The 12262-nt window shown below is 37.7% G+C and overlaps 1 protein-coding gene across 1 annotated transcript in view; it reads left to right on the plus strand.

Moving 5' to 3' along the window:
* LOC114053992 (lipoxygenase homology domain-containing protein 1-like) overlaps positions 1 to 12262 on the plus strand; it is a 657625-nt gene that overhangs the window by 109670 nt on the left and 535693 nt on the right. The window contains 2 exon segments of the mRNA XM_027877094.1: positions 3591 to 3754; positions 6336 to 6422. Coding sequence (XP_027732895.1) covers positions 3591 to 3754; positions 6336 to 6422 — 251 coding nt within the window.

Here is a 12262-nt window from a genome sequence, read left to right on the forward strand (position 1 = left end):
TATTGATAGCCTTCACAAATTTTAACCAGGATTTGGACAAAAGTAGCAAATTTGTTTGTTTCAGTAAACAAGACTCAAGGGAAATATAAAAAGATTTAAAGCCAGAAGTGGATGTCTTGTTGGAATGATCAAGGTGAATTATAGGCCAAACTTTCAGTGAAAGGAATTTGTGTCCTAATGGATAGAACTAATGGACTAATGACAGTCCAGATTTCAGAGTTTTATTTCTCATGCTTTGATTTATCATTATTATCGCAAAATTTGACAAGTCCCTTTAATATTTGTTACCTCAATTTCACATGGGCAATCTCAAAGAAACATGGTGAACATTAATGAGAGAGTTGTAAAGTGTCCTGTGTTTCTTAGCGGAGATGTTATGTAGCTTTCAAAATGTTCTGTAATCATCCTTTAGTTTATATAACTTACTATCAGTGTGATAAATACTTCCCCACAAGCTCAAGAGCTTGTGGTGATTAATATATTCAGAGCTAAAGATTTAAACTCAGAAATTGTAAAAAAAAATAAAAAGTGGAAGACATGTAACAAAATATGTTGGAAGAGAGAATCTCAGAGTCTTATCATCAAGGTGAAGACAGTTTGAGAGGGGATAGGTGGTTCTCCATTTGTGACCAGGATGCTGTGTAATTCTTGCTACTAGAAGAACATCAAGATCATTAAGACTATCATTATTCTTAAATAGCTTTGACTTTATTAGGTTAGATATACTATGTGAACAAATAACTGTAATATGAGAAAGAATGTGAGAAATGCATACAATGAATATTTAGAGGTGGAAAGGATCACTTCTGGAGAGGGGAATCTTAGAGAAACTTAGAGAAAACTTAAAGGGAAGAAGTAGCATTTGAGCTGGGCAGCGAGATGGTGCAATGGATAAAGCACTGGGTTTGGAATCAGGAAGACTCATCTTCCTGAGTTCAAATCCGATCTCAGACGCTTAGTACCTGTGTTACCCTGGGCAAGTCACTTAGCCCTGTTTGCCTCTATTCCCACATCTGTGAAATGAGCTGGAGAAGGAAATGGCAAACCACTCCAGTTTCTCTGCCAAGAAAACCCTGGATAGGGTTACAAAGAGTCAGACACAACTGAAAAACAACTCAACAGCAACAAATCTTCTCTACTCTAAATCTAGTACTTTAATAAACTCCTTTGTCAGGTAGTCTGTCCCCAATCTACTTTGCCATTTTCATCTCACACTACTCCTCTTCATATACCCTACACACCATATAAACTGGACTACTGACCAGTCACAAATTCTTTATTTTCCTTTCTCTGTACCTTTGCTATCACTTTGCCCTATTTTATCTATCTTTCAAGGCCCAGCTCAAATGCTTTTGGGTTGTTCAGTCATTTCAGTCATGTCCAGCTCTTTGTGACCCCATTTGGGGTTTTCTTAGCAAAGATGCTCGAGTGGTTGGCCATTTCCTTCTCCACCTCATTTTACAGATGAGGAAACTGAGGCAAACAGTGTCAAGTGACTTGCCCAGAGTCATGTGGTTAGTGAGTGTCCCAAGCTGGATTTGAACTCATGAAGATGAGTTGTCCTGACTCCAGGCCTGGTACTCTATCCACTATGACACTTAGCTTCCCCAAGGAAGATTTGGCTTCCACTTAACCTCTCTATGACTCTATTTCCACATATGTAAAATGAAGTATTTGGACTCAGTAGCCCCTAAGGTGACTTCTATCTCTAAATTAATAGATTTAGAGTCACCAAATCATAATTCAGTGACTTAATTTGTTTCATAATTGTTTAGTACTTAAATATTTTGAAGATAAGAGTGATGTTCATTAAGAAGATGAATCTACCAGTGATGTATATGGGGAACAGATTAGAGGTAGAGAGAAAAATTGGGAGACAACTTCAACATTCCAAGCAAGAAGAAATAAAAGTCTCTACTAGGTGGCAGTGGGATTGGCAAGAAGGAGATGCACAATGGAGATAGTGCAAGAAGAATTGCCAGGCCTTGGTGACTAATTTAATATCGTGTATGAGGTAGCTAGGTGTTATATAGAGTGCTGAACCTGGAGTCAGGAAGACCCGAGTTTGAATTGTGCCTTAGGCAGTGACCCTGGGGAAGTCATTTAATCTCTCACCTTACAGGTGAGGATCAAATGAGGAAAAATACATAAAATACTTGGCAAAACTTAAAGCACTGTATAAGTGTTAGCTATGATGGAAAGTCAAAGGTGACTCCAAGATTTTTGGTTTGCATGATTGTCAGACTGTTGGTGTCATTGATTGAAATAGGGAAATTGGGAAGAAAAGTAGCCTCGGGGCTCAATATAATGGTACATGTGAATTGCGGTCTGAAAATCTGAGTTGAGATGCCAAGTAGGTAGTAGGAAATTTAGATTTGGAGCTCAGGAGACAGTATGGAGCTGAAGTAATGAATGTGGACATCACTTACATTGTGGTCTAACATTGAAAACATGAGAGTAAATGTACCTATATAGCTATACTTTACTGTGGAAGAGCTTAAAAGAGAGAAGAGAAAGCTGAGGACAGAATGCCTGTAATAATGGGGTAGAAAGAGGGAGAAGAAGCCTATGAAGGAAGACACAAGTAGGAGACGGTGTGGTTTGTCCTTCGTTCTAGAGGAGGACCATGACATCAGGGAGATGGTGACATGACTTGCAATTGAATTTGATTTGAGTGAGGGAGGGCTCTGCAAGGTCACCAGTCTCACTTTGTCCTCCAGAGCCATCTGGGTCCAACAGCCTGATATCAATCAGGACAACTGGAGATGGCCCGGGATGCATTTATACTGCTGTGTGACAGAAGCCAACAGGGAAGAACATATCAAGGAAGTGATTATTTGTAAAGGTCTTCAGAGAAGGAAGTTCTAGTCTGCCTTAGCATCTTGCTCTAGTGAACATGTAGCACTCTTTATAAAGGACTTTTTGTATCTAGTCAAAATCTTTCCTTCTAAAATTTGAGCCTATTTCCAGAAGATATGACAACTAGCATTTATATAGTATTTTAAAGTGTCTCATTTGAGTTTTCTAACAACCCTATGAGGTAGGACCTAGAGATATTATTATCACTGTTTTACAGATGAAACAACTGGGCTCAGAGACATCTATTACATGGGTCAGGAGGGCCAAATTTGGACCTATGTCTTTCTGGCTCCAAGTTTTCTACCCAGGCAAATGGACAGTGCAGTGGATAGAAGACAGGGCCTGAAGTCAGGAAGATCTAAGTTCAAATCCATCCTCAGATACTTACTAGCTTTGTGACCCTGGGCAAATCACTTTGCCTCTGTTTGCCTCAGTTTCCTCATCTGTAAAATAGGGATAATAATAGCACCTACCTTCCAGAGTTGTTATGAGGATCAAGTGAGATCATAATTGTAAAGCACTTAGCACAGTGCCTGGCACATAGTAAGTGCTGTATAAAATGTTAGCTATCATCATCATCATCATCATCATCATCATCATCATCATCATCACCATCATCATCATCATCATCATTTTGTTCTAGACTCCCTTTATCTGATATGACATGCCAGAGTCCATTGTATTTCTAAGATGCTGACAGGCCATTTTTTTTCTGATTTATATTTCTGCAGATGGTAATTGGAAGGTTTCGATAATTACCAGTGAGTTGCCATGTGCAGGAACCAGCTCGCAGATCTATATTGTATTATATGGGCACCACAGAAGCTCAGCACCTGTCTATCTTTATGGAACAGGTGGGAACGCGTTTCAAGAAGGCCGAGAAGATATCTTCACGGTAAGTAATAAACCAGGGTAAAGCGTGTCTGTGTAGGAGATACAGTGAACAGGGACAGTGGAATGAACGGAACAGATCCAGCGTGTCTCTTCATGTTCTCACCCTGTGTGTCCTCTAGGTGTCAATCAAAAACAATCCTTAGTGATACTTTCTCAAATAGATTAGCAAAAAAAGGTAAAAGGGCACAATATGGTAAGAGACTAGAGCTGGAGAGGGCTCACATTTACTCTGTTTCTTTATGAGGAGCTACCATCAAGGTCTGGTTAACCTCATGAGCTGTCATAACTATATTAATGATAGTGAAGGGGTAAATCAGTTAGTTGGTAAGCATTATTTAAGGATCTGCTCTATTCTAGGCACTGTTCTAAGTGCTATAGATAGAAATGCAAAAAATCATTATTCCTGCTCTCAAAGAGCTTATATTCTAACAGGGGGGACAACATGCAAACAACTATGGACGAACCAATTATATATAGGATAAATTGGAGAATACTTCAAGCAAACTTCCAAGCAAATGGTCATGGATCATGCATACTTGGAGGTTAGAATCTTTGGGGAGACAGAGAGGAAGTAAATACAGAAACCTTTTGTTATTCAGTCGTTTCATCCATGTCTGACACTTCGTGACCCCATTTGGGGTTTTCTTGGAAAAGATGCTGGAGTAGTTTTCCATTTCCTTCTCCAGCACAGAAACCTTAGATGTTATCCTATTCCACAAGTGCTTACTATGAGCAAGGCACTGTGTTAGATGTCAAGAATACAAAACTAGCACATTCTACTGCCAGTGGGAGTGGGGGTGGAGAGGGACAACATGTATCCAAAGAAGTATATAAGTTATTATTTGAAAGATTAGAGTACGCAATAATTAAGGGTCTCAGTATCAGGACAAGACTCCTATTAATAATGATACATAAGCTGAACCTTGAAGGAAACCAGAGATTCTGAGAACAAATTGAAGAAGGAGTGCTTTCCAGCCATGGACACAGCTTGTGCAAAGCCATGAAGGTTGGAGATGTAATGCCAAGTTCAAGGTAGAGCAAACTGGCTGGTTTTACTAGAATGGGGCAGACATGGAGAGGAATAGAGTGAAATAGGCCTATAAATATGTGTTGAAGTCAGAGAGTAAAGGGCTTTAAATGCCATTTTAAGTACTCAGCCATGTCAATGAATCAGAGACAGTAGTTGACGAGAATCAATCACAGATCGGAACAGAGCAGAGCCAGAGAAATAGATCACTAACAGTTATCAGTATTGGCAAACTGCTTCTACTGCCCCCCATCATCCTTCAATGTAGGCTGGGGAGCACTTTGAGTGGATACTGGAGGTCAGCTAAGAGCCAGGGGAAGATACACAGTGGCTGATTGTGTGGTAAGGGGATTTCCCCAGTGGGCCACGGAAAGAGTTTAAGTCCTAGGTCCTAGCATAATGATAAGAGGTAAGCAAAATAAACACCATTTGAAAACACCAAGATGGGGGCAAGAGTGAGAATAGCAGTAGGAAAGACTCATGAGTCAGTGATTCTGAAGTCAAAGCCAGGGATCATCATCCAATGACTCGGAAACTACAGCCAGGAATAGCTAGAGTTGAAGTTAGTGTCCAGAATCAAGGTCAGGATATCCACAATCCAGAGTCAGATTGCAATTACAGCAACAAAATGCTTGAATGAAGTCTGAGCAAACTCCAGCTCTTTCTGAAGCTGCTACAGGAGGCTGCTCATTGTGAATGACTGGGCTTTCGAGGATACTTGAGAACCAATTTGAGTGATGAAGTCATTTTGACTATTAAAAATATACAAATTAAAAATAAAGGACATATGAAGAAAGATGTCATCTACATCCAGAAAAAGAACTGATAAATAGAAGTATGTATAGAATAATTTTACATACATATATGTATATATATATGTACATATATGTACACAAACACCTATTTGTGTCTAATGGTAGAGCAGAGTGGAGGGAGGGAAGAAAACAGGAAAAAAAGATAGTTACATGATACTTTATTATATATTTAAAAGAAATAGCAAGTTGCATGTAACAGATTTGCAGTTTCATGTGCAAGCATCATTTTATCATACTATGTTATAGAAATGCTTGTTTCATTCCACAAATAAAAAATAAAATAAAAGTTTAAAAAAAGAATACTTTACCATGGAAACTGTGTCTGTCCTGGTATCAGGGAGGAGAGTGGTTAGAGACCTTAGATCTGGCCACATTGGACCATATCTTCTCCTCCACTTGATCCTATTTGTCAAATACAGCTAACCTTTTTGTATTCAGCCAACCTACTTCCTCATACATTCCTGAGAGAGGAGGCAGAAGCACTATAGAAGCATTCAGATCATTCCTCTTGGTTGAACCTATTGGCTATGACCTTTCCATATGGCATCAAAACTAGCTGAGATTATCTCTCTTCTGTGGTTGATTGTCCAGTGAAAATTACCGGACAAAAGGATTTATAATGATCCTGCCACTGTGTACACATCAGACACAGCCTTAGAAGGTAAGGTAGTAACATGAACTGTTTTCCCATGAATTTTATGAATTGACCATCAAATCTATTCCCTGGGACTCTCTGACAGCTAAAGACTGGAGATATTGGAGAGCTCCACAAGATACGCATCGGCCACAGTAATTCTGGTCTCTCTCCTGCCTGGCATTGTAAAGAGGTGAGAACATACAAACAATTTTTCATCCTTTGGCCATCCTGTTATGACAGCTATGATAGCAAATGGCTTTTCTTTCCTTTTAGTGACCAAGAGAGTATATTGTCTCAGATCAGCCTTTTCTGTCATTATATGACCTTGACTATGGATTTAGCTCATTTAAAAAATTGCCTGGAAGAAGCAGTGCTACACATTCTTGATCATAACCAGCATTTGTAATAATTGTTGTTGTTCATTCCTTCAGTTCTGTCTGATTCTTTGTGACCCCATGGACCATACTGCCCATGGGGTTTTCTTGGCAAAGATATTGGAGTGGTTTGCCATTTCCTCCTCCATTGGATTAAGGCAAACAGAGGTTAAATGCCTTGCCCATGGTCACACTGCCAGTAAATGTCTGAGTTCAGATTTGAACTCAGGTCTTCTTGACTCTAGGCCTGGTGATCTATCCATTGAGCCACCTAGCTGCCTATTTGTAATAATAGGTAGCATTATGAAGCATTTTAAAGTTTTCAAAGCACTTTGCCCATATTATTTCATCTGATCCTCATAACAACCCTATGATGCAGGTGCTATTATTATGCTCATTTTACAAAAGAGAAAACAGGTTGACAGAAGTTAAGTGACTTGTCCAGCATTACAGTTAAGTGTTAATTTGAGGTGGGATTTGAACTTCAGGTCTTCTTGATGTCAAGTCTAGCTTTCGATCCACTGTGCCACCTTGCTGCTTTATTGACATTCACATCATCTTAGGGAAAAATATTTCAGCATAATGAACTTGGGGTTTTTGTTTATTTGTTTGTTTGTTTTTTGGTCAAGACCTGTGGCTTCATTTGTAAGCAGACCTCCCAGTCAAGGGATGCCTTTCAATGATGTAAATTGGTAATTTGGTATATCTTTTAATCTTAGAGTTATCTGGTGGCACTGAGAAATCAAGTGAATTGTCCCAGGGACACACAGCTACTATGTGTCCAAGACAGCAGAGTGCAAGTTCTGAAAAGTTCTAGCATAGCTTCAACAAGAGAATATGGTTCTAACAATAGACTATGAGTATTTTCTGAGGACAGCTCTAATAAGTACAAAGATACCCATCATTAGCAGGGTGACTACTTGGTGATGAATTCTTTGGCTATGGCAACACATGAAAGAAAAATATAAATGGCTCCCATCCTATATTTTTCCCTTCTCCTTCTACAGGGACGGTAGCACGGGGGGAGAATAGGGACAGAGGATACTAATAATTATACCTATAAATGCTAATTTAACTGTTTCTACTCTAAATGTATAATTCTTGTCCAATGAATAAGTAGAGGAATTGGATCAAATCAACTTTGACATTCTTGTTATAAATGAAGCCAGAAGACAAAAAGACAATCTAACTAACTGGAAAGGTGGCTCATAGGTTCTCTTCAGAACTACAAAGAAAAGAATTGGTAGCATATCCAAAGGCAGCAGAAATGTAATGTCAAGGTGCTCTTGGTAATATATTATAATTCTTACTAGTTATTCACAAAAAGATCTCCATAGTGGAAGATTATGCATCAACATCTTTCATAGAAAATGATCAGATAGAGAAATTCTACAAGTAACTTGATAAGAAAGACCCTCCAGATTAAATCAATATTTGCTTTGATAATCAATGACTTAAATGTAAAGATGAGCAGAGAAGAAAACTGGCAAAATTGTTAGAAAATATGACTCAGTCATTTCCCAATTGACAATTAGTAAAAGGATATAGACAGATCATTTTTAAAGGAAAAAAATCCAAGTTATAAATAACCATATGAAAAAAACTCCCTAAATCACCAGCAATCAGAGAAATGCAAATTAAAACTACTCTGAAGTTCTACCTCATACACACCAGCTTAGCAAAGCTGACAAAAAAGGAAAATGAAAAATGCTGTAGGGGATATGGAAAACAGGTACATTAGTGCACTATTAGGGAACTGTGAGTTGGTTCAACCATTCTGGAAAGTAATTTGGAACCAAGCTCCAAAAAACTATTAAATTGTGTATTCCCTTTGACCCAGTGATGCTAGGTTTATACCTCAAAGAGATCATAGAAAGAGGAAAAGGATTCATATGTAAAAAATATAATAGCTCTTTTTTTTTTTTTTTGGCTAGGCAATGGGGTTAAGTGACTTGCCCAGGGTCACACAGCTAGTAAGTGTTATGTGTCTGAGGTCAGATTTGAACTCAGGTCCTCCTGAATCCAGGGCCGGTGCTCTATCTACTGCGCCACCTAGCTTCCCCAATAGCTCTTTTTATGGTGGCAAAGAATTGGAAACTGAGGGAGTACCCATCAATAGGGAAATGAGTGAATAAGACATCATACGTGAATGTAACAGAATACCATTGTGTTGTAAGAAATGATGAAGAAGATAGTTTCAGAGAAAGCTGTGTAGACTTTTATTAACTGAGGAAAATTGAAGTGAGTAGAACCAGTAGAACAATTTATATGATAACAATAATATTAAGACAAACAACTTTAAATGACTTTGAAACTCTGATCAACATAATGATCAACCACAATCCCAAAGAACTTGTGAGGGAACATGCTACCCATCTCCTGACAGAGAAGTGAGGCTCAGACTGAAGATTGAGATTATTTTTTTAACATGTCCAATGTAGAATTCGTTTTGCTTGACCATACATGCTTGTTAAAGAGGCTTTGCTTTTATTACTTTTTCAACGGCGAGATGAGATGGGGGTGACAGAATGTGGACCTAAAAATAAAATAAAATTGAATTTAAAAAAACTTCCACCACTACCACCACCAAAAGGAAATATGGCTCAGAATTTTTAAAAAAATGATAGATGTCAAAGACTTGTAGACTTCACAAATATTTCATACCTATATATCATAAATGCTTTCTTCAAGAGAGCTTATAGGCACTGGACATGACAAACACTAGGAAACATCACACAACACATACATACAGACACACACAATAAATTCGCTATATTTAGTAGGAAATGAATGATCATCAGAGTAAGAGTCATTTCTTCATCAGATGTCTATATAGAGACATCAACATGATAGAGCAAACGTAAAAACCAATAACCAAAAAAATCAATAAACTAGGAAGAATATAATTTAACAGTTGATTTGCAATTAAAAAAATCACTATTTAGATAAGCTATTGATGCTTTTTTGAAAAATGAAAAATGGGTAAAAGAAAATATATTGACATGCTATTTCATCATTTCTTGAGAATATTTAATGAACACAACAACTGCTGGGATGAGTCCAAAAGAACCTAAAAACCGTCCTCAAGTGGAAATATGGTAGCCAAGGACAGTGACAGTTTAGAATAAAAATTGTACATAAAAAATTTGGAGGATTTGAATATGGTAGATTGTAGATGATCTCCTTACAAAACCTTGAGATGTATTGAGGGGAAACCCAAAACAAATAAGTTTACAAAAAGATTGCCAATAAGCCCCATTAAGCCATGTCATCAAGTGAGCATTTAAGGATTAAACTGGAAGGAAGATAACAATGAGATGAAAAATGGAAAAGCTCTACCAACACATTTTATTTATTTATTTATTTTTAGGTAATTGGGGTTAAGTGACTTGCCCAGGGTCACACAGCTAGTAGGTGTCAAGTGTTTGGTCTGAGGCCGGATTTGAACTCAGGTCCTCCTGACTTCAGGGCCCGTGCTCTATCCACTGCGCCACCTAGCTGCCCCTCTACCAATACATTTTTAACAAACTATTTCCTCCATCAGTGACAGGAGAACCACCACATGTGGACAACAAAATCATAGTCCCCGTTATGCTTCATGAAGAATTTGAAGTGCCACTAAAGAAAACCAGGAGAGCAACTAGGCCAGATTAAGTATGCACAGAGAAGATCCATGCTAAGGGCAATTCATTTTTAAGGACACTAAGGACTGATTTTTAAAACAGGTAGAAGTGAGAGATACCAAATAATTTGAAAAAAAATAATACATGTTATTATTACTGGAAATTAGTAGTTGAAAAAACATCAACAAAGAATAATATGCCTACTTTCCCATCTCCACAAAATCTTTATGAGAATGATCTGCATATATATCATAAACATTACTGATAAAGGTTTGAGAAAGGGACAAGTGGATTGTCTGACTGATAGTGACCAACAGACCACATTTTGATGGAAAGTTGGGCATATAGATACAGTGCTAGACTTAGAGATAGTAATACCCATGTTTAAATCCTGCTTCTAACACTTAGTAGCTCTGCGACCATGAGAGAGAGTTCCTTAGTCTCTTTAGGTTCAGTTGCCCCATCTGTAAAAATTGAGATGATAGTGTAGAGTTGTCATGAGGGTCTAATAAGATTGTGCTAAACATTGTGGAAGCATTAAATCACTATATTTATATCAGCTATTATCATCATTGTCATCATCATCATCATTATAGTCCCACAATTGACAGAATGATGGGAAATTACAACCACTCACTGTGCTTAGTGCTTACTGATGCTCAAAAATCATTTGATTTGGAAGAGCAAAATGCTGCCTTAAAAACTTTGCTCCAACAAAGCATCTCTCGTGCATAGGTCAATGTCATATGGAATTCCTTGGAAGATGTAACAACAGAGATAAGTTTGCTTGACAATCCATTGATTATTAATATTGTGAGCATTAAAAAAGGAAATGTATGTTCATCAAGGGTGTTTGCAGCTATCCTGGCCATTGAATAGTGCAGAGTCCTAATAAAGAGAAAAATTCCCTGTGGATAGTGAGGTCCTATAGATACTCTTGTCCTGATTGTACCAAGCCCTCAAACATTGTAGTGCCTCCTAAGTGAAATCTGTGATTATTTAAAGAATTTTGAATTAATTATACAAGAGAAAAAAATCTAATGGACTTAACCAGATCATGATTTGCTATTGGATGAAAAGGCAGTGAGGGAGCAGAGGAGATAGAGTACTGGGCCTAGGATTCAGGAAGGCCTGAGTTCAAATCTGTCCTCATCTTAGCTGTATGACCCTAGGCAAATCTCTTAACTTTGTCTTCAATTTCTTAACTGTAAAATGGGGATAATAATACCACCTGCCTCCTATGGTTGTTGTGATGATACAATGAGATAATATTTATAAAATATTTTTCAAACTTTAAAGTGATGCATAAATGCTAGCTGTTTGTTCTTTTTATTCTGAAACTATATATTGCCGGAGTTTTCTCCCTTCAACTTCCTTTTTCAGTTTAAGATTTTTAAGGTTTTAGGAATATATTACTCTATTTCTGACCAAGAGTCCATTATTCTTATATCTTAAGATATGGTCCAGAAATCCAAATCCCATTCTTAGACTTCCTAAATCTCTTTTTGTTTTCTGAAATCCCTAATTGTCAGCAATGTTGAGAATACCAGCTGTGCTCCTGAGGCATTAGTTTTCTTTCCAAAGAGGTCATAATCCCTAGCAGAGCCTTCTAGGTTCATTCTGCCAGAATTGTTTGTTCCCATATGAATCACTAGGAGTAGCCAGACAGCTGCTGGCCTAACAAGTCTCAGGATGCCCTCTTCTTTGTCCTGTTTTGATAAACATATTAAAAAAGAAAAGCTCTAGTGCTTAATTAAACAATATGCTTTACCTTGTGGAGGAAGCAGGTAACTTCAAGGAATTAAATCAGTTATTTTAAGTTTAAGGGCACTTTGTCCTAACTATGCAAAATCTTGCTAATAACAGGAATGTGAAATAGTTCAAAGTAAAGACAGAATCATCTTCTGTACATTCTGTTCTTCAAAGATGTTCTTGGCCTTGCCTGCAACCTAAAATTGTCTTAATTGATCACATTGTGTTTTCTTTGCCTGTAAGGTATGCCTGAAGCTTTCTTTTTCAGGAGAAAGACTTCT

This window comes from Vombatus ursinus, unplaced genomic scaffold (assembly GCF_900497805.2).
Source record: "Vombatus ursinus unplaced genomic scaffold, bare-nosed wombat genome assembly UNPS02014812.1, whole genome shotgun sequence".
In the NCBI taxonomy this organism is placed as follows: Eukaryota; Metazoa; Chordata; class Mammalia; order Diprotodontia; family Vombatidae; genus Vombatus; species Vombatus ursinus.